We start from the raw sequence: 26,576 nt of genomic DNA, 5'->3' as shown, positions 1-26,576 counted from the left end.
AAGTGTTTTACAGACACAAAATGCTGGCTAAGAGCTAAATGAAGAAGCAAAAGCGGCCAAAGCCGAAAGACTTTACAACCACCCATAAGCTTCTCAGAGAATCCCAGAATGTTGGAGCTGAGGGAAGCAGGGATCCCAGAGACCATTTGCCCTGCGGTTTGCAAGCTGTGCATTGTGGGGCTTTCCAGGCAGCTGCGGAGCAATTCCCAGTGTTTCTTCCCCAAGCAAATCACAACAAGAAAGGCAAACTAAAGTTCCACAAAAGCTATGCTCACAGCATAACTTGAAGACAGAGAGGGCCCCAAATGGCAACATAACCATGAGTGAAGAGAGCAGCAGTGCAGGCTCCTGAGCTCCCAAGTCTACGCCCATCAGCGAGCAGAGCAGGCGGCTCCCTCAGCCCACCCTCACTGTCCTCCACTCCGGACGTTCCCAGACCCTTGATGTGAGGCGCTCTGTCCAGGGGTCTAGGAAGAGAGGAAGTAAAATGTCTCCCAGATCTTCAAAGGTTTGGTACCCCTCCCTGTGTCCCCCTTCAAACAAAAACCAAACCAAACCAACTCTGAGATCAATTCTGTCCTTGGGGAAATTTAAGAAGCTTCAGGCCAATGCACAGGGGACTTTGCAATCTCATAGTTGTTAGTCCGTCCCTGATCTGGTACCTAAATTTTAGGAACTGAGCCCTTCTCTGCTTCATTTGGTAGATGAGGGCCTCACTGCTGATTTCCGGTGTCACCTGGGTTCTGCCTGCAATTCTGCCCATCCATGGCTTGCATTGAGAGGATACCTTCCCTTTGGCACCAGCCCAATGGTTTCCAGTGGGTGACCCCAGGCCTGGCTGTACCTCCTCTTACCCATGTCCCTCTGTCCCCCTGGAATGGTGCTTCACCAACATACCCTCTGATGTTCCCCCAATGGCAGAGAAGGGTGAAGTCACCTCCCAGAATCTGGGGAATCACTACGAGCAGAAAAGGTCTTTTATCTTAAATTTGTGCACAGTTTTCACTGGAGCCCAATATATAGCCCTGAAAATTTTAATAGAAAATGTCCTTCCACTGCAGTCTGGAAAGCTGTACCATGTGGATTCTGTGGGTTTGGAAACTCCCAGAACATCACTATATATTCTTGAGGCACACGCATCCCAGTGTGAGAAGCGCTGGCCACACTTCACCTCAAGCCACTTGGTGGATCCTGCCCCCTCCCCATTTGCCCACAACCAAATGCCTTCAGCCATCCCCTGTGCGGATGAGCCTGTGGAGGCAGTGCAGTGAGCCTGATCTCAGACCTATGGGGCAGAGCACTGAGAGCGGAGTTATCCCAGCCCTCCTCCAGGGGACGTCCTGTCCTTAGACTTCACCAAGTCCCTGAGCTGTACAACTCACTGTTGGCCTGATTTTCCTTGATGACTCATACCAACTGTTTGTACTAGGTTAATTAAGAGGTGCCAAGGCCATTGGATCAATACCACCATGACACACTCTTTGGACTTAGAGAAGAGTAGAACTAACCCTGTTTGATTTCCCACTAGATTCTAGGCATGTGGGCACCCAGACTAACATATTTAATGCCCACACGGACCCTGGGGCAGGTACCACTGTCTTCATTTCACACACGAATTATCCAGTACCGCAGGATGTAACGGATGCGCCGCACCCAAACAACTCAGGACCCAAATCCATGTTTTCCTCATCCAAATCCTATCCTCCTTCCACTATTCATTATGTGGTGTCCCTTGTTGTTCTTTCTGTTGCATCTTTTTGCCCGTTTCACCTGTTATGGCCTCTATCAAAGAATGAAAGAAACAGAAGGGGCGAGGCTGGAATATACGAATTTTTTTCTCAGCTGTTCCAGGAAGATGAAACGGGGCTGGGAGAGGTGGTGGATTGAAAGAGAAGTGTCAGTTTAGACATGGGTTATCATCTCCAGAATTCAATTATCTGGGTCCGCCCCGTTTGCCTCACAGCCCTAGGTGTTAAGGAATGGCTACAGAAGGGCCTTAGAGACCTGAAGAGGGAACACAGCTTCACCAAGCCCCTCATTCCTCACCAGCTGGAGCGATAGTCTCATTAATAACCAGGGCTTAATCCTCCGCATTCAAAGAGGCTCCCATTACCCAAAATAATAATTTTTTTAATTACCCAGGCAGAGTGGTAATCGCATATTGAACACTAAGAATGATTTAAAGCTAATAAATACTTTTGGAAATTTCTTGAACATTTTAATGAATTAAAAGTTATGAAATATTTATAAGCAGTAACAACACCATTTAGTACCATTAATAAAATAAATACATTAGTCAGAGAATGAAATTCATTACTATTTTACTACTAGACATTGATGTCAATGACTGAATATTGCTCCAAATTACTTGTCAGATAGACCAATTATTTTAGTGTGATTAATCTTTTCAATTATTTCTTTTATGTAGTTGTAATTTGGAAGTAATTTTCTTTTGGGAGTACAATGACCTCAGCACACTGGTTCCTTATCTATTTATATTTTAAGACCTTTTGTGTCTGCCCCCATTTCCAGGTGGTTTTCAATGGTCGAATATTTAAAATAGTCGCCCAAGCAGGCATTATTGTTCCCAAGCACTTCGTGGGGCATTTCTCATTGGCTTTATTAGTGATTATGAATAAGCCATTCATAAGCCAACAGCAGCTATGCATCAGTAGGGAAAGGAGGGGCGGACAAAGTTCTTTTCTGGTTCCACAAGCTGGGGGCCTGGTTGTTTTAGACCCCATGTTTAGTCTGCTTGAGGAGACAGTGTGATAAGCAGGTCAAAGGACTTTTAGGCTCTTCCTTTGTCTCCAATCATCTCCACAGGATTAAACGGTCTTTCTCCTTTGGGGACACAGTGGATTCTGTGCACTGAGTCACAAAGGAAAAAATGACTGTATTAGAGATAAAAGCATACAGAAGCAGCTTCCTTCAAAATCAGAATGTAGATCTGGGCTGTCAGGGTCTTTGTTGGACATGGGATAATCTCTCCCTCGGCCCAATGGTTCAGACAATGCCCAGAGTGAGAGTGAAAGGTAGATTCAATTTACATGCCGATTAGAGAACTATTAGGGAATATTAAGGAATTATTATTAAAATTGTTATGTGTGATAATGATATTACGGTTCTTTCTTTTTTTTCTTAAAGAGTCTTTATCTGTTAGAGGTGTATGCTGAAATGTTTATGAATAAGATGATATAATGTCTGGGGTTTAGAAAAAGCAGTCTGGGAAGGAAAGAGTGCAGTGGTGGGTTACAGCCAGCTCATACTCATTGGCAAGAGCTGATTATTAAATTTTCAGAAATTTTGTGAGCTAGCTGATAAACAATTACTATTGAAAATTAAATTCTATAAACTAACAATTAAATAAGATATATTATTAAGAAGGTAATATATTAAAGAAAAAACAATAAAAATTAAAGTGAAAGGTGGGTGTGACCCTGCAAATATATAACATACCCTGGGCGAGTCGTGCAGAATTATTCAGCCCTGGTTCCAGAATGAGGACATTTAGCTCAGTCAGGGGACATGGGAGAGAGAGGAAGATGGTATTTACTGTGCCAAGCACTGTCCTAGGGGCTCTTCACACAATGTCAGTTTTAATTTCCCAGCAAACCCATAATTATATATTATTAGCTCCATTTACTTATGAGAAAACCCAAACTCACAGATAAAAACAAACTAACAAACAAACAAAAAACCTCTTCTGAGCTCAAAAGGGTGGTAAGTGATGGAGCTGGAATTCTACACTCATTCTGTCTGATTCCAAAGCCTGTAATCTCTCTCCTACATTGTAACCAGCAAAACCTTTATTCACTGCTTACCATGGGAAAAACACTGTTAGTTGCTAACTGGGATATAGGAGATTAAAAAAAAAAGACACGGTCTTTTTAAAACTAGAACCTAGCATCCATCTATTGAGCAAGACATAAATAACTCTGGAAGGAAGTAGACTGTTCTAAAACAGAAATATATGGAAACACAATTCTGGGCTGAGACTTCTTGGAGAAGACAGCCTTTGAGCTGAGATTTTAAAAGACCTGTAGGACTGGGACAGGCAGATATTGGGAATGGGGGAGGGGGGCAGAGCTGGAGCGAAAGCTTGAGGTGGGGAGGCATTTGGGGAAATATGAGTAGATCTCAGTGGCTAGATGAAATCATCATTTTAAACAGTATAGTCCACAGATAAATTATGGGCAAGAAGCTTTAGAAACTGGGAATTAAGAAGGGGAGTGTTTGGTAAACGGGGCTCACCCTCCACCTGGAAGACACAGTGAGAACTAAGTGAGGACACCAGGCTGTGGCTCCCATTTCTCCTTGGCTTTCACTTCCAAGCAATAGCTCCCACCACCGCACAGTTGATTCAGTCCCTTAAAGAGACCAACCCAGGTGGTGGCCACCTGGGTGCCAGCGTCAGGTTGGCAATGCCGCAGCTCCCACTGCCCACTTGGCGTTTGGTTATCATTAACATGAAACGTTTGCAGGAGGCGTCAGAAGAGCCAGTTTATTTCTGTGAATAGTAGTTTCTCCATGAGAAACCGAGCAGCAGAAAGCGAGCAGCTTCATTTTTAAAGGCCTCAGGCCAGGTGAGGGCAGAGAAGTCAGGTAGCTCAGGGCAATACCTACAAACACACCTCCACAGCCATCTTCTCTTTTGACCCTCATGATTAAGGTCAATTTCAGGACAGCCATTGACATATTGTTATTCTTATTTTAAACTAAAAAACGATCAGTGTGCCAATTCTGGGGGACACCTTTAATGTCCCTTCTGATCCACAGAGTTGGCTAGTCTATGGCAAATAAGAGGTGGAAAGGGGACTTAAATCCCCTGATTGCTGATTCAGCGCACGTTCTGTGGTCTGAGAAAGGCGCATTGCAGCTAGTTTGGAGGAAGACATCTCTACAAATGGAGCACATATTCAATACCTCTGGTGCACACTAAATATAAGCCAGGGAGGTCTTTTGGAAAGCAGTGTTTGTGCCGAGTAGAATGGAGATCTTAAAGCCACCACACCAAAACTAAGTCCTAAGACAGAAACAAGTTTATATCAGTGTCACTATATACATATTGTGTTTAGTTTAGTACTGCTCAGTAAATATCTGTCGAATGAGTGAGTGAATGCATGGATGGATAGAGGGATAAACGAGTCTGTTACATAGAGAGTTTTCTGCTAGCAGCCCCAAGACAGTGTGTCATAGTAATCTTCATTTTACAAGCACAGACTGACGATCCTGAAGGGCATTGCTTGCTTTTGGAACAGAAAATGCCCAGTTTGGGCCAAGCTGCCAGGAGCCCATGAGGTACTCCTTCATTTTACCCAGCTGGATTTTGGAGCTTACTCTAGAGGCTAATTGGTTCCACATGGCTGGCCAAAGATTAGAATCTGTTTGTTTAGCTTCTCTCATTTCCTCTTGTCAACTCTTGGTCTAAGGAGGACATCCTCCACTGCCCATCACTGTCTTTGGTGAAGTAAGAAGAGAGAGGAGACAAGGCCAGGAGATGCCACGCATGTTTTACTGGAAACATTCATACCAGCTCCATACCTAGCATCTCAAAGCCAGGACCCACAGTGACAAAAATTTGTCTTGTGGAAATGGCCCATATTCAAAGTATAATAGCCTTGGGCTTAGTCTTAATCATTTAAAGAAGGCATGGTTAATGTAACTACTTTTGTCTATCACATTTTAAATAAGTACAATATGATAGGATCAAAAAGCTGGAGTTAATACGAGAGTTGAAAATCAGACTGTCCAGGGGTTCTCAAACTGTACTTCATGAAAACCCATTTGGAGGGTGTGTCAAGGGCTGTGGAACGGGTGGGTTTCCCACCCTCACTTCCTCAAGGGCAGCTCTGCTTGTGTAATTTTATATACTGGACTTCTATATAAGATTTTATTTGAATTAAGAGTTCAGCCTCTAAAAAATGTTTAAGGACTGTGGATCTAGTTCAAATGCACTCATTTTAGGCCCAGAGAGGTTAAGATATCTGTGCATCTCCAACTCTTCCGGGACACATGTTTTAAGGTATCCACGGTGGTTGGACTGCATTTGACACCTTGGAGATGTCTTCCCTTTCCTGAACTACAGAAGTTAGCGAAATACCCACCCTGCCCCCCACCACGGGTAATGTGAAGATTCTGACGCCCTCTCTGAATGGATCAGAAGAGGTAATGTGTAGGGAGATGTCTTGATAGGGTAAGGGGTCAAGAGCACTTCTTGTTGAGAAATCTGTGAGTGAGCTGAATGTGGCGCTGACCTGGGAGACCTCAGCTGTGAGATTCTTGCAGGTTCATTAGAGAGAAGTGGAACTATGGTGACCTGCAGTAAAATACGCTTAAGCTTACACTGGAGCCATTTTTAGTTACTTGATTTGCCCACTGTTGATGGGGGGGGGGGTGGGGGGGGTGGTCCTCCTAAACTGCCTTTGACCCATCTGGGCAGGGAGAGGGAAATTCTAAATTGGTTTCTTAGAAAAAGTGAGAACTTGACAACCATGAGATGGAAGTAGAAAGCACATTGGGCTAATCAGTAATTTAGTGTGTCAAAGTTCAAGGTAAATCTTTAGGTGTTTGTGCATTCAATTTCCACATGGTGGAGGGAGGCAGATTAGATGCTTTCTGAGGTCCTGTCCAGCAGGGACCTTCTACAGGTAGCAGCAATGTGTGGTAGATAAGAGTATGGATGCTGGAGCCAGTTGGAGCCAAAGCTGTGAGACTTTGGGTAAATTACTTAGGTCTCTGTGCCTCGATCTCCCCATCCATATAATGGGAGTGATGATAATAATAATGTATACCTCACAGCAATAAGGACTTAATGAGTAATATAAGCAATGTGCTTAGAAGAGGACCTGGCACATAGAAGGTGCTAGATGGGTGTTTGCAATATGTATTTTTATGAGCTGGTCAGAGGCACACTGATAGTTTTCAAATCCTTTTCAGTATGCTAATCCTGCCATTCTGACATATGTCTTTCTGTAGCTTTCTCTGAACATGAGGGGTCCCCATGAGTGTCCTTCACAATCCTATTGCTCTGGGTTGTCTGCTGAAGAAAGGTCGTTTTGAAAGGGTTAAGGGTTCCCTGGGAGCCAGGGCATGGGTGTCTCTAGGAGCTGACATCTCTCCCCTCAGTGCTGAATATACACACTGCTCTTTCAAGATGAGGGGAAAACCTCTTCCAAGTAATTTCCACTCACTGCTACTTTCTTTTGGGAGTAGTAGCCCAAAGCTATAAAAGCAGGAGTAGCATTTATCAATTGATTGATTAGCCAATCAGTCAACAAGTATTTACATTGTGTTTCTTATGTATTTAGCATGGTGTTAACTGCCCCCTGGAGAAATAAAAGAAATAGAAGACAAGGTTCTGAACCTCAAGTTAGGGTCCTAAAATGACTAGTTGAGAAATAATTATAAAACAGCTACTAAATTTAGATGCAGAGAGCAAAGTCTTCCGAGAAGAATTTCTTTAGCTGAGAATGATGTTCTGGAGGGTTTGGGCTCCAAGCTAGATCATAAATGATCAATCAGTGTTCAAAATGAAAGGCCTGGGACCAAGTAGGGCACTCCTGGCATAGTGTACAGAACACCAGTCTGACTAGAGGACAGAAGGTGTAGAGAACAGAGGGCATAATGTTGAACAGATACAGGGGGGCCAGATTGTAAGAACCTTGGAAATCAGGCAGAGACACTGGGGCTTTCCAGGCAAGACTGAGCAGTGGTGAAAATACCAAGGTCAGAGTCAAGATGGTCCAGCTCTACCATCAACTGGCTGGGTGACCCCCAGCCCATCATTTTCCTGGCCCCAGGAAATGAGTGAGGTGGTCCATTCTAGCCCTCATATTTCTGACGTGGTAGACAATAAGAAGTTACTGAAATCCTCATGAAAGTGCCACAAGAAAAGGAATTTGAGGGAGATTTTCTTGGTAATGTGCGAAGGATGGATAATGATATCGGGGAGACCAGCTGGCTCTTGCCAAAGTCCCAGTATGCATATGTGAAGGCCTGGATAAGGCACATGGCTGAGGAAATGAAGTCAGAAGGATAAACTTGAGAAGCAGTAACAGTAGCATCTAGATAGCAACAGATAGACTGTGAGGCAGCCACAAGCCTAGAGCTCAAGACTTGACCATCTGGATGTAGGGATAAGAGGAAGAGTCAAGGATAATTTTAAGGTTTCCAGTAATCTATAAAACTCCAGCCTTTACACATTCCATTAAGGCAGCAGAATGTCATGGACAGAAATACTGGCTTGGTGATCCAGTTGACTTGGGATTGAGTTTGGCTCTCCTTTTCCCTAACTGAATGACTATGGCAACTTTAGAAACTTCTGTGAACTTCAGTTTCCCCATATGTAAAATGAGGATAGTAGTACCTATTTTTTAGTATTATTGTAAAGCTCGCAGGAGATAACTAACACACCTAAAGGGATCAGCACTTTGCCTGTGCACGTGGTAAGTGCTCCACAGATGTGAGCTTTTATTGCTTATTAACTGAGCGGCTATTAACTGTTACATACTGTGATAGGTGTCAGTATTCAGAGAGGAAAGAGGCACGACCTCTGCCCTGATGACACCCACAGATAGATATCACCTCCTATGCGAGGAAAATTGTCCAACTTCCCCTTTCTCCAGTTTAATTAAAATGGCACCTCTTGGGGGCTTCCCTGGTGGCGCAGTGGTTGAGAATCTGCCTGCTAATGCAGGGGACACGGGTTCGAGCCCTGGTCTGGGAGGATCCCACATGCCGCGGAGCAACTGGGCCCGTGAGCCACAACTACTGAGCCTGCGCGTCTGGAGCCTGTGCTCCGCAACGAGAGGCTGCGATAGTGAGAGGCCCGCGCACCGCGATGAAGAGTGGCCCCCTCTCGCCGCAACTAGAGAAAGCCCTCGCACAGAAACGAAGACCCAACACAGCCAAAATAAATTAATTAGTTAATAAACTCCTCCCCCAACATCTTCTTAAAAAAAAAAGGCACCTCTTTTCACGTGGGACAAGGAAGGGTTGTAGAGTTCTATAGAAAGTAGACCAGACAACCTGCAAACCTATTAACAACCTGGCTAGCATGTCATCAGCATCACCCCCTCAAAGATATTACTTCTCTCCTCTTAGCTCCTCCTCTTCATGACCTAACTAAAGCAATGACCTCAGAAAACGCAGACATTTGTCTATATCAAACAGGCCTTGAGTACGCCTCCAAAACAACTCTTTCCCTTTAAATATATGAGGGTAGCTTTAGGGTGCTTCTTATGTTTGCAACTTGTCCACACCAACTGATATGCACCTGAATTTGTTCTGTAACAGGAGGAAGAGTTAGAAGTTCTCAGGACACACTGGGATCACTTTGTTCTTCTCTGCCTTACACAGATCCACAGTGATCCCTTCACACCCCTTGGTGGTCACAGGATTCTAAGCCTGAGAAGGAGCGTAAAGGACACCTGTTCCCTATGGAAGCCATCTGTTCTTGGACTTGGAGCCTCTGAAGGAAGGTAGCTGGGCCATGAGAACCTCCCTGGGTCTCCTGGCCAGTCTACTTCCCCTAAGGAATCAGATGAAGACTTCTTTTCTCCCTCCTTAAGAGAGTGTCCTGCCAGAAGAAACACTTTCTGGATCATTAGAGAAAGTTAGAGAGGTCATCTCTCTTGGCTTCATAAAGGTAGAGAAGCAGAAAAGAAACATGTCTTTTAAACTGTGCAACAGGTCACTGCAAATGCAACATAAGCTACAGAGGAAAACTTTTGTAGCTGAAAGGAAGTTCTAAGGGACGAAAATTGTGCACAACTGGCTGATATCCTTCAAAGGTAGAAAGAATTTTTGCAGGACTATTTGTGCTGGGCCTGATACCTGGAGTTTTGTAGTCACTTATTCCCTTCTCCTGATGTTGTTCAAATGCAATTAGGCCAGTTCTGAGAACTAATGCCTTCTCCTTGACACATTCTTGTTCACCGGCTCCATTTCAACACATGGCCTCTTTTGGACAGTACGTAGGTAGACCCTTGACATTTGTGAACACAGAGAGGTTCACAAATCCCTAAGCTCGTGAGTGTGGAAACGTTTGTACAAGCTCCTGGCTTTCTCCCAAACCACATGTTTCTTGTACAGTGCCTCACATCACAGGCTAAGCAACTTTTCAACTTGAACTGAAGTTCAATCTATCATGTTATGGTGACTTCTCTTTTTCCCACACATAAATCAGTTTTGATTAAAGAAAAAAAGAAACAAATACGCTTTTTCAAAGTTCTTGCAAGGCCAGCAATGAATGAAGAGCTACAGCAACGTAAGGAACCGGGTGGTCAGTGGGCTCCCTACCAAAGGGGGTCCGCTTTGTATACCAGCCCCAGATTCAAAACGGGGCCTCTTCCTGCAATAGATGGCTGTGCGTTATGGGCCTTCATGGTTGTTCATGGACAGTCTAAATGGAGAGGTTAGGTCTGGGAGTGCCACAGGCTTCCTTCCTGTCAACACTTCACTCTTGGGCCGCCAGACCACAGGTTCCACGGCACAGGTGAGAGCTCCCTTCCCAGTGAGCCACTGGGAAGAGACAGGCACAGCAGAACGGTGGCAATGAAAGCAACTCTTTCCCTGAAGATTTGTATAATTCAAGCCCATCTTGTATACCCTCTACATGTGGGAAATAATAAAGGATGTTTATAATTATGACCCTAGGTCTTCTGAAGAACCAAGGAAAGATCGACCTCATATATGTATTGATGGTCAATCTTATCCTGCATACCAGTCAGACTTGAGGCAACGTCTAATGAAAGATACATATAAAACATGATCTTGAAAATAAGAATAGAAGATCAAAAACTCTGTAGAGGGAGGGGGAAATAAGCTCAACAAAAAACTACACAGATATAATTATTGTGATTAAGTACTGCATTTAGTTCAGAGTTGCCTGGCAACAAAGGCAAAAAGAAAAAAAATCAACAAATTATTCTTCAGGAGAGAGATGTCCTCTCTTGGTAATAAATCTTGAAATAAATTCACAATATAGGGCTTATGCAAAAGAAATTCAATGACACAGTGGACCATGCCCTAATGATTTTTACAAAATAAGCAAAAAATTCACATATAACCATTTCCCACATTGTCCCTTAATGACAGCTTAAATCAAATCATTAAAAATACATAGCTGTAAATTTTACCTCAGGAAGAAAAGTAAAATACTAATCATTATCAAGTTAGCGGAGTGGAGATATAGGTGAAACAAAAATGGCAGAATGTTGATAACTGTTGAAACTGGGTTGAGGGTACATGGCGGTTCACTGCACTATTCTATTCAATTGTGAACATTTGAAAATTTCCACGAAACAAAACAAAACCACAGCTGAAAGTATTTGACAGCCAGGGGAGTTAAGCTAATGTGTTATCTAACAAAGACTATATTCTATTTGATAAAGTTTTAAGTTAAGCAGCTATAATACTATACTTGATCTTTGAAAATTGATCAGCTGAGCTATGGAGCACTTGACAATACTCACAATCAGACCCAAAGCACTGTAGACATTTCTATGTAAGTGTGCACATTCCCAGCTAATCATGGCGGCAGGTAATTGACCCACTTAAGACAACAAGCTACCAAGGAGTGGAGGGGAAAGCCAGATTCAGATACCTTCGCTGCAGTTTTTCAGGGCAAAGAAGTCCACTGCAGACAAGCTTCGGTTTCCACTCGAGATGTACTCCAGGGCCACTCGGAACGGGTTCTCTGGGCGTCCAATTCTTCCCTGCAGCACAGTCCAACTGGTTGCATTGGAAAGCAGAGGGGAAAAGCATAGAAAAACGGTGATGAGAAGCAGACCTAACCCGCAGAGAGGTCCTACCCCTGCACTGGCCCACATTCTTCATGCCGCACCAACAGGTGGAACCCTTTTTCCTCTTTCTGACTGTGCTGAGGCTAACCCTGTGTGCTTATGTAAATACTGCCTTAGGACAAATGCTTAGAACATGGGTCAAAGCGTATGTACATTTAAAACTCTGAGGATGGTGACTCTGACGGCAACACACACACATTTGTTTCTTTCTTGTCCAGCTAACTCAGAGACCCAATTCTTAAACCCACTGTAGCCATTGGTGTTCCTTTTGTCATACTTTTTAGGCAACTGCAGACCTTTGGACTACTTCAGTAGCTAGTCTTACAGGAAAAGAATATATATGTCTGAGAAAATCTGCCAGCAGAGTGAGGGAATTGTCTTCAAAGCATTTATCAGTGTATTCATTATTATCTCTGGAAAGAATGCTTGGTTTTTGTAATTTTATCAGATCCCAAAGTCTCAGAACCCTCAGGTTTGCTGTATAGCTACTTAAGGGAAGCTAGCAAGTGCTATTTATTTACTGAAGGAAAATTAAAGTGCACTGAAGCATGTGCTTTGGGGTAAAAGTTACCTAAGATTGACGTGGACTCCGCAAAAAGGTTCAAACAGAAGAAGACGGAAGCTGGTCAAACACTGAGCACTGCATCTATCTATAATCAAGGACACTGACGCCGCTGGAGAGCGGAGAATAAGCTAAATGAACATTTTTACACCTCACTCAGGCTGTTAACCTCTTGGAGTAGCCTCCTGTCACTGATTGGAACATCAAATTTACTTTCCAAAATTGATTCAGGGTTTTTTTTATGTATATAGTTATTTTGACAATTTTGTGTGGAGAATGGAAATTACCTGGACTATTTTGTATTTTCTTTCCTTTTAAAGAGAAACAATTTTATTGAGGTGTAACTGATGTACAATAAATAAATCACATGTACAAAAGTGTACAATTCGATGAATTTTCACATTTGGATACACCCATGAACTCATCACAATGTTTCATAGTGTTTTGCCACTAGGTTGGGCTTAGGTATGGCAGTACAAGTATGAAGGAACTTAGGGAAAGACTAGCTTTCTGTTTGAAAAAAATTTAAAGCACCCTCCCAAACCCCAAGTATAAAAAATATTAAAAATCCAGAAAAGTTGGTCAAGGAAAGTAAAAGACACCCAGAAGGTCATCCAGAGACTACCACGGTGAACTCCTCTGTGAACAGCCTTTTAGCTACAGTTTTACACAGATAAGGTCATACACACATAAGCTTGCTGTGACTGCACTTTGCCACTCAACAGTATGTCACAAGACAATAAATATAAATTACATGATCATTTCAATGATTGCATTTTTAATGATTTGTGCATTGTTCCTGATTTTTCCTCTCATGCTGAGGCTAACCCTGTGTGCTTACGTAAATACTAACTTAGAACAAATTCTTAGAACCTGGGTCAAAGTGTACATACATTTAAAACTCTGAGGATTTTGTCAGTCCTCCAACAGTGAATCAGAAGGCCCATTTCTCCATTTGCTTATTTGCTTGTTAACACTGGATCCCATCAAATCTTTTTTTTTTTTTTTGGTCGCACTGCACAGCTTGCGGGATCTTAGCTCCCCCACCAGGGATTTAACTGGGCCCTCGGCAGTGAAAGCGCAGAGTCCTAGCCACTGGACAGAAAGGGAATTCCCAAGATCCCATTAAATCTTTTCCATCTGTTAACTTTTGGTAATGAAGGCGCCGCCTAAGGCAATCTATGGTCTTTCAGGTGGGTGTTCCTGGATGGGAGTTTTTGTCTCTGGTCCCTGCCATGTTGTTGGGCATGCAGTGCGCTCTGCTGAAGGCAGAAGGCATTTCTGTTCCCTTTCTGTGCTCTTCTGTAGTTAATTCAGATCACTGGAGCCAGTGCCTCAGCCATTTAATAAAAGTGTATTAAATGTATAGCTGATCCACTTTGTTATACAGCAGAAACTAACACGCCATTGTAAAGCAATTATACTCCAATAAAGATGTTAAAAAAAAAAGTGTATTAAGTTTCCCAACAATAGATGCTGTAGAAGGGATTACTGCTGTTGTAGTTTGTTCTCTGTTACTGTAACCAACAGGATTTCTATCCAAAATAAAACCAGTACAATTGAATAAGGAAAAGGAGGCCTTCTGTTTAAATGTGTGACTGTCAAAGAAAAAAAAATTTGAAAAGAAAATGTAAATGAGGGGTCCTTAAGGAAAAACACAAAGAGAGCAGAATTTTTCTTGTTCTTTTGAAAAATAAAGGACTCTTATTTTCGAGGAAATATGGTGATAAAAGGCATGACTATTCATATTCTTCCAAAATCATAGCTCTCTGCTCTGAGGAATGATGGATTTTAATTCCAGGTACACAGTGGCCCTTGACAATGATTTCCATTTCTATATTGGCACTAGCCCTCTGGAAAAATGTGTCAATTGTTTTAGGGATTAGTTTCTGAGTTACTGATGCAATAACTTTTGTCTGAAATTCTCTGGCCTCCCATAGTTTCCTGCTGCAACTTTAATAACTTTCAGAGTAGTTGCTAAACATGATTTTATAACCAGGGAAGTTGGGACTGAAAAAGGGCAAGCTTAGACCTAGGCTCAGATTTGTGTAAGAGACAGCAAAAACCCTGTGAAAAAAAACTCAAGCTCTCTTTTCTCTCTGCCTCCATTTTCTTTGTTGACATCGCAGTGGTCATGAAACTAGCTCATCAGGGTCCTGTTTTCCTCTTTGGCTGGTGGCAACTCTACTTCTGCTTGCAAAGGGGAAGGTTATGTTCTAACCTAGAGCCTCCTAGAGACACAAGTGCAGCTGTACCCATGTGCTGGGGATTTGTGGCCATCTCAGCATTGGCGCTTTAGTCAATCAATATGACAGTGAGGGGAGGCCATCCGGACTTTGGGAAGCCAAAGGCACAGTGTGGATGGCCTGTTGCCATCCATTATCTTCCAGTTGTCTCTCTGGAGCTGTCCACTTCCAGTTCTGGCTCTGCTCACCATTTGCCTGATGACTTTGAACAAGGTAGTTTACTCTGAATGCCTGAAATTTGGGATGTTTTCTGATCAAATTGTCTTCTCAACCAGAGAAAGTGTTTCCCCAATGTTTCATTATTTAAAGGGGAAAGAAAAGAATGTATTCTTAAGCCCATCTGAAAACCCCAATCACTTTCCCCAAATATCACTAAAGTATCTTTTCCACCTATTTAAAAATCCACTAAGGAATTCTAAATAATATAGAGCATTTAAAACACAGCTATCTAAGTGTCTGATACTTAATGCACTCCTTAGTGTGTCTGCACAGTGCTAGCGTGTAAAGCAAACCTGATACAGCTATGACGGCTGCACACTTACTAAGGCCTGCAAACAACTCATGATTTCACTGGTGTGTGCAGGCAAATTCATTGTAGCAGACTGTCTATTTAGATAGTAAATTTGCGGTAAAAATTTCTGCAAATCATTAAAGCAATTATTCATTTAAGTCAGTGTCAGATAGTAAGAAACCCTGTACTCTCTGAATGACTACCCGACTCTCACTACACCCAACTTCCCCAAAAAACTGATTTTAAAAGAGGGCTCATGAATGATACTCTACTTAATATTAAGACTTCTGTTTCAATTCTACAGAACCAAACTATGTAAATAAGAAACCTAATGGACTACACCAGTTTCGAATTCCATCAAGCATCCATTCCAATTCTACTCACTTACAAAGCGTTCTGGGTGAAGAAATGAGCTTGGCACTCTGAGCGTCGCAAACAAAACAAGCCATGGTCCCAGCCCTAAAGGAAGACCTTTTCAATTTGGTGTGGCAGAAAGACATGAATAACCATAATATGAGGACATGTTTGATATAAGCCCTAGCGTAGAAGGAGGAGACAATAATCATGGTTATAAAGATAAATTAATGCCTCATCAAGAAGATCACATTCCAAATGCTGGAGAGGGTGTGGAGAAAAGGGAACCCTCTTGCACTGTTGGTGGGAATGTGAATTGGTACAGCCACTGTGCAGAACAGTATGGAGGTTCCTTAAAAAACTACAAATAGAACTACCATATGACCCAGCAATCCCACTACTAGGCATATACCCTGAGAAAACCATAATTCAAAAAGAGTCATGTACCAAAATGTTCATTGCAGCTCTATTTACAATAGCCCGGAGATGGAAACAACCTAAGTGTCCATCATCGGATGAATGGATAAAGAAGATGAGGCACATATATACAATGGAATATTACTCAGCCATAAAAAGAAACAAAATTGAGCTATTTGTAATGAGGTGGATAGACCTAGAGTCTGTCATACAGAGTGAAGTAAGTCACAAACAGAGAGACAAATACCATATGCTAACACATATATATGGAATTTAAGAAAAAAAAATGTCATGAAGAACCTAGGGGTAAGACAGGAATAAAGACACAGACTTACTAGAGAACTGACTTGAGGATATGGGGACGGGGAAGGGTAAGCTGTGACAAAGAGAGAGAGAGGCATGGACATATATACACTACCAAATGTAAGGTAAATAGCTAGTGGGAAGCAGCCGCATAGCACAGGGAGATCAGCTCGGTGCTTTGTGACCGCCTGGAGGGGTGGGATAGGGAGGGTGGGAGGGAGGGAGGGAGACGCAAGCAGGAAGAGATATGGGAACATATGTATATGTATAACTGATTCATTTTGTTGTAAAGCAGAAACTAACACACCATTGTAAAGCAATTATACTCAAATAAAAAAAAATAAAAGAAGATCACATTCCAATATGGGTCTTGAGAGATACGTCAGATTTCTTCCAGTGAATACTGGAGGTATGATCAGAAAGAACTGAAGGTTGCCATTACGGATGGATAAAAAGAAAAAAAAAAACTTAAAGAAAGACAGGGTCAGAGAAGGATGAGTAGCTTGGCTGGAATAAAATGGATTTTCGGGGAACACAGGAGAAGTAACCTGGATAGATGGGCCACAGTAAAATCTTAGAGGGTAACGGTGCTGGCAAAGGAACCGGAGCTCTTCAGTAAGGAATGAGCCTCTGATGGGCTTTGGAAAGGAGGAATGGCATGAACAGTCACAGGTGAATAACATTACCCCGACAGCAAAGTTTAGAAGGAACCAGAGGAGGAGAGACTGGAAGCAGAGGCCAGGAGTGAGGGCCAGAACCACAACAGCAGAAACTGGGTTGGGGGTGGGGGAGAGAGACTTTGTGAAGTCAACTCACAGAGTAATTTCTTATTTTCAGTTATATTTTTCAGTCCTAAATATCCGTTTGAGTCTTTCCTTTTATTTGAAAATTTTGAGATAACTGGAAATTCATATGCAGTTGTAAAAAACAGTATCGGGAAATCTCTTGTACACTTTACCCAGTTTTCCCCAAAGGTGACATTTTACAAAACTATAGCATAAAAGCACAACCAGGATACCGACATTGCTACAATCCACCAATCTTAGATTACCTCAGTTTTACTTGTACTCGTGTGTGTGTGCGTGTGTATATGAATTATTGGTTCTTTTTTTATACCTTCATGTCTCTGCTGAAATTTTCCATTTGTCTCAAGAGGGTTCACCCTTAATTCTTAGAGGGTTATAATATATTCTTTAAAATCTTTATCTGATAAACGTCTGTATAATCTCAGGGTTGGCATCTTTTGATCGTCTTTTTCCTTGAGAGTTGGTGAGATTTTCCTGGCTTTTCATATCTGGAGCAATTTTGGACTGTATCCTGTACAGTATGAACATTATTTTACAGGACTTTGGGTCTTGCTTAAATTCCATGGAGAGTGCTGACTGTTTTGCTCTGTTCTGTTTTAGCTGGCATTCGACAGTTAGCAGGCGGTTAGTTTCAGGCTGGCAGTTCCTACCCATCTTCTGTGACTGTGGCTCCAACGTCAGTTCAGTTGCCAAAGCCTATTTGGGATCTGTCTCGTGTGCTGAGCCACCCAGTAGTCAGTCTGAGACCTGGGCAGTGGTCTGTGCAGGAGACCGAAGCCCGTGGTCAGACGCATGCACACACAACCTGGCAGTAAGCCCACCATTCTGAGATCACTTTCTTGAGCTCCTTCCTCACCACGGTCTCCTTGACACTTTCCTGCTCCCAGAGGCACCCCTTCCTGATACTCTGGGTAGAATGCCTAGGCTTTAATTTCCCTGCTCTGTCATATAACCTTCTTGTTTGTTTGTTTGTTTTATTTATTTTTATTTTTGGCTTCGTTGGGTCTTTGTTGGTGCACGTGGGCTTTCTCTAGTTGCAGCGAGCGGGGGCTACGCTTGGTTGCAGTGTGCAGGCTTCTCACTGTGGTGGCTTCTCTTGTTGTGGAGCACGGGCTCTAGGCACACGGGCTTCAGTAGTTGTGGCATGCAGGCTCAGTAGCTGTGGCTTAGTTGCTTAGTTGCTCCGCGGCATGTGGGATCTTCCCAACCAGGGCTCAAACCCGTGTCTCCTGCATTGGCAGGCGGATTCTTAACCACTGCGCCACCAGGGGAGCCCCTGTCATATAACCTTTTGAGATTGACTCTGCCTATGGGGCCAAGCAGTAAGAAAAAAGAAGAAAAACTAATGGGGATTCCATCCCTGTTCCTGGGACCACAGTTTCTCTGGCCAGAAACAAGGGTTCCCCTCCCTTGGGGTTTTAGGTGCGTGGCCATCCCTTGCTGCTATTACAACATGCAGGACTGCCTAGGGACTGCGGTGGGAAAGAACCAAAGACGTAAAAAAGAGCAATCACAAAAGAAAACAGGGACTTCCTCCACTTTCTGTGTAGCAGGAGACCCCTTTCCTGCTCCTCAGACCACAAATAGAGGGCTTCTCTTTGAGCTTTCTTTCCATCTCTGCTGTGTACTTCTGGGTTTCAAGTTAAAAGGATACCACTTACAAGAGCATCAAAAAGTCTAAAGTACCTAGGAATAGACCTAACAAAACAAGTACAAAATATCTGTAGAGAAAATCATAAACTTTTATTGAGATATTTTTAAAGGACCCAATTAAATAAAGCAATAGCCCAAGCTTACGATTAAAAGACTGAATATTGTAAAGATGTCAGTTCTCAAACTGATTTAAGGTTTATATGTAACACCAACTAAAACTTCAACGGATATTTTTTATTTTTTGACACTAAAAATAACATTAACATAATTTGTTAATTTATCTGTCTAAAAGTTAACTTTCTATTAAGGCGCAAAAAAACCTTTAATTTTGTGACAAGCACTTCTTTTGAGATATAATTCCAGTTTGTACTTGCAAAATAATATTTTCTTGCCCTGGAGATATATTTATCACCTTATTTATTTATTTTTCCTTTTTATTTTTCTAATTGAAGTGTAGTTGACATAAATATTATATTAGCTTCAGGTGTACAACATAGTGATTCGACATTTATATACATTATGAATTGATCACCACAATAAGTCTAGTTACCTCTGTCACTACAAAGTTATTACAACATTACTGACCATGTTCCCTATGCTGTAGGTTCCATCCCCGTGACTTATTTCTTAACTACAAGTTTGTGCCTCTTAATCCCCTTCACCTACTTCGCCCAGCCCCCCATCCCTCTTGCAACAGATTTTTTTTAAAGAAACTTAACAACTTATTCTAAAATTTATAAGGAAGTTTGAATGTATAAGGGCCAAACAGGCAGGACACTGTTCAAGAAAAAGATAGGAGGCTTTCCTCTAGATATCAAGATTTATTTTTTAAAAAAACTATAGGGCTTCCCTGGTGGCGCAGTGGTTGAGAGTCTGCCTGCCGATGCTGGGGACACGGGTTCGTCCCTGGTCCGGGAAGATCCCACATGCCGCGGAGCAGCTGGGCCTGTGAGCCATGGCTGTTGAGTCTGCGCGTCCGGAGTCTGTGCTCCGCAACGGGAGAGGCCACAACAGTGAGAGGCCCACGTACCGCAAAAAAAAAAAAAAAAAAGAAAAGAAAAAAATAAATTAAGAAACTATAGTAATTATGAAGTTCAGTACTAACACAGGGATATTCAAATAGGCCAGTGGAACAGAGCAGAAAGGTCAACCAAATTTGTAGACAAAATCCTTTAGTCGTGGTAGAGTGCCTTTCTGCTTCAGTTACTGATGAGTTAGCAAGTATTTATTAAGCACCTATTCTGTGCTATGTGCTACAGTGAATACGAAAGTACAAAATGCTCTCACAGTCCATTTAAAGTTGAAGATTTTTCTAACAGAATAGAAGATCTGCCCAAATAAAGCAATCAGAGGACAAAACCCAATATAACAAATAGCAACAGGCTGGTACGGATCAGAGTGTATACGAAATTAGAGAACGAGGAGATCGAAGTGAGCGGGGTCATCACGGAGGTTTTCATGGAGAAACAGGATGTGAGTAAGGAGGTAAAGAATGAGTCAAACCTCAGACAGAAGTCAAATACTGCCCAGAGAGATAGGGAAAGTATGACGGGCAGAGTGACAACCATGTACACAAAAGACAGTGAGACGTGACAAACCACAGCTCAGCTGTGAAGCAGTAAGAGACTCCATCAGAGAAAGGTCTCTGACGGCCCCCTCCTGCCTGCCTCTCCTGTTCTCCCCTCAGCCTCCTTCCTATGCCCGCAAAGACCCACGTGGCCTGGAGGGGGTTTGTAGGGCAGGGTACTGGCCTGGGAGCTCAGCAGGCTCCCAGGGCCCCAGTGGATCAGGCGATCGCCCTCTGCTCCTCTCTTGCTCTTCCCGGAGAGTCCCTCCTGCCTGCCTCTCCTGATCTCTCCAGCCTCAGGGGCGCTGATCCTGTCTGGCCTCCACTTCTCCACCCGCCTCAGTCCCCCTACATGCTACTGGTTCACTCTGGGGTTCCTCCCATCTCCTTGGGTGTCAGGGTTCCTGACCAGCGGCCGCAGGCACCCTAGTTGTGGGGAGACGCTAACTCCACATATTCCCACACTGCCATCTTTAGCAATATGAATATTAACAAGAGCAACAATTCCAGTGATAATAATAACAGCACTAATAATGTGATCAACAGCAACAGTTAACATTGACGGCCTACTGTATGCTCTGCTCTTCTTGCTGAATTTTAAACCCAGCGTCATGTGACTCCATAGTCCCTTTGAACACCCCCTTAAACTGTCTCTTTTAAGCTTCTTAAGGTTAGAAACCATGTCCTCCTGAGCCTTTGTTTCAACTTCTGGCCCTGGTGAACACGGTTGGGGATCTGAAGCTAAAAGATGTGGTCACTCTCACGTTCTGTAGTGGCTACAACAGCCAAGTCATTCAGGTGGCGACTAACCCCATGCTGGGATAGCCAAGCTCATGGGTTAAGTTGAGGATGATGGAAACCACACAAATTAGATAGCCAGCAACGTCTTTTTCACACAGAGCTCAGTCATATGATTATTATTACTACCGAGCGTAACACTGTCAAGACTCAGGCCTCACAGCTGACATCACTCCACATGTCCCTTTGCTAAGACTCTCTCTTGACAAGTGGCCGGACGTCCGTGTGAAGATTCATTAGAAATAAGGAATTGGGCCTGTGGGAGCTTGTCTAGATCAATTAAAAAAAAAAAAAACTCAATTGCACTTCTCTCCCTAATCTCATCCTAAAGGAAAAAAACACACATAACTTTCAAGGTTTTTTAAAAACAGACCTTGTAGTAGTTCTGCAGCAAATATAAACCTTTCAGCACTACTTTTTATTGTTTCCATTAAACCAGCCTGCTTTGAAAGCATTTTTATGGGAGAGAGCAGGAGTGAAAAATGCCAGATCAATGTAAATTTTACTGGAGAGTCCTTTGTCTAGTGAAGTTTCTGTAATAATAATAACACTTGGCCTGTGGCGTGGGGTCTTTTACCCAAGTAGCCCTGGCTTTGTTATTCCTTGTCCTTCAAAATTTCCCAGAAGTTAGATGCATGTGTCCTGGAGAGGATTGGATCTGGATGGAAGCTAGGTTTCAGGTTGATTCAGGATGTGGTTCCCACGAGCCTGTGGTGGAAAAGAGCTGCCCTGAGGCTGAGGGTGGCCTCTGGCTCTGCTGGAGGGGAGCTGTGGGAGCAGAGGGGTGCTGAGACAGGGTTGGGCTCCCTGGGGCCACAGTGGACTCTACTGCGACCTTAGCACTGGCGGCTGGAAAGCAGTTTTGATTTCTATCAGAGATACCGTATGGGTGACAGGCATCCAGGAGGTGGCCCAGCCTTCCTGAGGCGGGGGCCAAGACACTGTTCCCAGACTGCGTTTCCCCGAATTCTTCTGCCATGGTTTTGAGCAAAGAACAAAATTGAATGGTTTGGGCTCTTTTTTCTGGTCTCTCTTTAGCTTCTTCTAATTTTACCTCCTCCCTCCCTCCCTCCTTCCCTCCATCCTCCCTTCCTTCTTTCCCTCCTTCTTTCCTTCCCTCCTTCCCTCCCTCCTTCCTTCCTTCCTTCCTTCCTTCCTTCCTTCCTCCCTTCCTCCTTCACTCCCTCCCTTCCCTTTTTCTTTCCTTCCTTCAGGAGAAATATATTAATTAAGAGTGGAAACTTTGGAGGCAGACTTCCAGTTTTATAATCTAAATTCTGCCTCTTACTGGCTGTGACCTCTGGCCAGCTACCTACCTAACCTCTCTGTGCCCAGTTCCATCATTAAGAAGTGGGGATAATAATAGAGCCTTATAGGGGTGTGGTGAAGACCATGTGGGTTAAGACATGTACAGTACTTAGCTGACACTCAGTAAGCATTAGCTAATACTGTTATTAATATGCATTAGCTAATACTGTTATTATTATGCTAGTGTTTCTTTTCTCTCCTACACCCACTACGGCGGATGACCTTACAAGGAATGACTTTACAAGAAGGTGAAACAGGAGACTGACCATGTGTGACAGGATTTCAGGGATTTGGGGAGAGCCTCCCACCCCAGAACACCAAAACTTTTGGGATTCCTTCCAGTCTCCCATGGGGAGCTGAAGAGACAAATGCACAAATGCAGATACCCCAGGGAACATTGTGCCCGGCACTCGATATACATTTCATTTATTTGTGTGTGTGTGTTTATTCATTCCAGAAAGGATTTAAGGCAGCTATCTTACTTTATCTCATTTAATTTTCACAATAAATGCATGAAACAGATATTGTCATCCTTATTTTATAAGAGAGAAAATTGAGGCTCAGAGAACTTATAACCTTGCCCATGTAGTAAATGGTAAGAGGCAATATGAACCAAAGATGATTTATCTTCAAAACTGTTGCACTTTCTACTATATTGCACATGGGTGTAAATTTATGTTAAATGTAAATAGCTAGTTTTATAGAAGAGCTTTCTAGTGGGTTGGGGGTGGCTAGTATTTGAAGAGTAGCAGTGCTCAGAAAAGGCCTTCTCCAAGAAATATTTTGGCTTCTCCCAGTGAGGCCCCAGGCTGTCTTATTCCTTCTCTCCTCTAGTTCCACATCATCATAACCAGGTTGGAATACATGGGTTTGTGGGAGGGAGGCAGATATCCACCCCGGTCCCTGGCTGAGAGTTTTTTCCTACATTCTATATACCAGGCCACGAAGAGGAGACTGAGAGTCGACCTCTGCAGACCTCACCCCTAAACCACTGGGGGTGGGGTGGAGGGGAGTAGACTGATTATAGCCACAGTTATAAGAAAAAATGTTAGTAGAAGAAATGTTCTTAAATGACCTCCTGGTGACCAATTTGCTTCCTGGATTAGCATAATCTCTACATTCTATTTTCAGTGGAACACACTTGCTCTGAATGTTTAAGGTTACTGAATGTTCAAGGTTACTCTCTAGTGCTCCTATACTTTCCACCCCTATCACCTGAGCTAATTTAGCTATTCCCAATTCTGTTTATGCCAACTGTACTCATTAAGTTGATACAATGTGAGCAAGAAAAATTGGAATTACTTTGTGAAGACTAGTAGAGGTAAGTCACTAAAAATAATTGCTGTTTAACTAGATGTGAATGGGGCAACAGAAGAGATCAAGGGAAAAAAACCTTAAAAATCCCAAAACCTTCAGATTGGTTCACGAGCGTTCTAAAATTATTTCCATCTTAGAGAAATTGAAACTGAAAATCGTGGCTGTGGTGTCATGGTGTCATGAATGTGACTTACATGGAAAGACAATGCAAAACTCTCAATCAACAGGGCCACACTGGAAGCAAAGGCCTTGGCCCTACAGCAAGAGACTGGTGAATTAGCATATGCTTAGAAATTGCAAATTAAAATAAAATGTTTAAGGGTGTAAGTTGATTCTCAAGCAACTATTGGTTTTAAGCTTATTGTCCAAGAACATTTCTTTGCTCTAGTTTGTATTTAAAAATACCTAGAGGGCTTCCCTGGTGGCTCAGTGGTTAACAATCTGCCAATGCAGGAGACACGGGTTCGAGCCCTGGTCTGGAAAGATCCCACATGCCGCGGAGCAACTAAGCCCGTGCGCCACAACTACTGAACCTGCGCTCTAGAGCCTGCAAGCCACAACTACTGAGCCCGAGTGCCACGACTACTGAAGCCTGCGTGCCTAGAGTCTGTGCACTGCAATAAGAGAAGCCACCACAGTGAGAAGCCCGCACACTGCAACGAGGAGTAGCCCCCGCTCACCGCAACTAGAGAAAACCCACGTGCAGCAACAAAGACCCAATGCAGCTAAAATAAATAAATACATAAGATTAAAAAAAAATACACAGAGGATTCACTAGCGGTTTTCTTTTTTTTAAAGGAGGGAACACTGATTACTTAGGCAAAAAATCAAGTGAGAGAAAACTTCTTCGAGTCAGAAGTAGTGAGCCTGAGAGCCCTGAGGCCCCCTTTGATTTCTCTGAATTTTGGATTAGGTCCCATGCCAGTCACTATCTCCTCCAGCATCCCATGGGCCTCCCCCATCGGGGGCTGTGTGGAGGGACCAGCGGGATTCTGGGCCGGGGAAGTGAGAAGGGAGAGAGTTTGGTTGGTACCAGCATTCCAGGAATCATTTAAAATTACAGAAGAGAGCACAGGAGGGGATCCCAGAGGGGTTCCCCATTCCACAGACTCTTCAGTCTCTCTGGCAGGGTGGGTGGTGGCTTTTCTCTGAGTAGAGGCTCAGGTGATCATTTCGCCCATGGAACTTCTTCTGTATGGGGATTTGGGCACATCACCCACCAGCAGCCAGGGGGAGTCTGGAATCTGTTTTCCTAACTTTCTCTTCCTTCCAATAAAATTTTAGCACCACCTGTTCTTTTCAAATACAATCATTTTTTTCAAGCCAACTCGATGCAGTTAGTTCTTTTGTTTTTGTTTTTTTAAAATACATCCTCCGCAGAGCCAGATAAAGAAGATGAAGAAAACACTGAAACCTGAAATGTGGCCATTTTCTGGAGGATCCCTCCTTTGGCCCAGTCTGCCTCCAGCTTGAGCCCTGAGTCCTGAATGGGGCAGGGGTTGGAGCTTTAAACCTGTGTCCCCGCCTCAAGGCCCAGGAATTGAGCCCAGGCAAGCTGTCCTCCTTGCCTGTGCTCAAATGAGATCCAGTCTCCCATCTCGCTCCCTAGAGAACCAGCCTAAATGCCATTTAATGCGTTAATGTATTGATTCATTCAGTGTGAACTCAAGCCTCTGTGTCAAGCAAAATGCTGATGCCCAAGCCCAGAGGAGGCTCCATTTCAGTCATAAATCTCTGGCCAAGTCAGGCCACTGTACTGAAACCGTATACGGTAGGGTAGACCTGGCCATAAACTGTGGCGCTGTAAGCAAATTCTGGGGCTGGGATAGTGGTCAGCTGGAAAAGGATGGAGGGTCCTGGCTGGGCGGGGCCGGGACAGCCCACAGGTTTGTCCCCATTTCACACACTGCTCCTGTACTGCCCCTTTGCTGGGTGGCCATCCAGGGGCATGGAGGCAACTGCCAGAGGCATTGATGGACCATATCCCGAGCCCCTGGCACAGAGAGGCTCAGTGGCCCTGCTAGAGCCTAAACTGTACTGTGGCAGGTATAGTAGATGACGTTATTGTGGGGTTGAAAGATGTAAATCTGGCATGAATCTTGGAAACCTTGGAAATCACCATGTTCAATCCTGTCACGTGGCAGAGAAGGACTGAGGCCTGAACTATTCTCCTCTACTCTGTAGACACAGAAGGGTTCTGTTCTATACATTGTGTCTGGAATAATTTCTTTAAAACTCAAGCATGACCATGCTCTCCATTGCCCTCAAGACCTGCCTCTGGTTCCCCGTATATGGCAGGGCTCTTTCCTGCCCCTGTGCATGTGCTCAGGGGGTTCCCTGTACCCAGCATCCCTTTTCTATGTTTTCTCTACTGGGCTGTTCTTCACTGATTAGGGAATTCATCTTCCAGGTTGGACTGAATGACTGGTACAGGGGAGCAAGGGCAAGACGTGCCTGACTCTCCCTGAGACATTTGTAGAAAAGCTGCTTGAAGGAAGTGACATTTGTTATTTTTGGCTGGTCTACTCTGGTCCTAGAAGGGATGTTTAGAAATGGTGCTGTTTTGTGTTGAATTGTATTGCTCTAAAAAGCTATGTTGAAGTTCTAACTCCCAGTGCCTCCCAATGTGACCTTATTTGGAAATAGAGTCTTTAGAAAGGTAATCAATGTCAAATGAGGTCATCAGAGTGGGCCCTAATCCAATATGACCATGTTCTTATAATAAGGGGATTATAATACGGAGAAATTTGGACACAGAGACAGGCACACACACACAGAGAATGCCACATGAAGATGAAGGCAGAAGTTTGAGGTGATGCATCTTCAAGTCAAGGAATTCCAAAGATTGCCAACAAACCACCAGAAACTAGGAGAGAGGTGTGGAGCAGGTTCTCCCTCACAGCCCTCAGAAGGAAGCAACCCTGGTG

General features: G+C 43.4%; 1 protein-coding gene across 1 annotated transcript in view; it reads right to left on the bottom strand.

Annotated features, from left to right (window-relative positions):
* The window catches only part of LOC115854330 (ALK tyrosine kinase receptor-like), a 608,779-nt gene that overhangs the window by 54,375 nt on the left and 527,828 nt on the right, over window positions 1-26,576 (bottom strand). Inside the window, exon 5 of the mRNA XM_060309236.1 lies at window positions 11,609-11,736. Within this exon, the coding sequence (XP_060165219.1) occupies window positions 11,609-11,736 (128 nt within the window). The remainder of the gene's footprint in view (window positions 1-11,608; window positions 11,737-26,576) is intronic.

Source organism: Globicephala melas, chromosome 12, assembly GCF_963455315.2.
Source record: "Globicephala melas chromosome 12, mGloMel1.2, whole genome shotgun sequence".
Lineage (NCBI taxonomy): Eukaryota > Metazoa > Chordata > Mammalia > Artiodactyla > Delphinidae > Globicephala > Globicephala melas.
The sequence above is the reverse complement of the archived record's forward strand: the minus strand, read 5'-3'. Positions and strand labels throughout refer to the sequence as shown.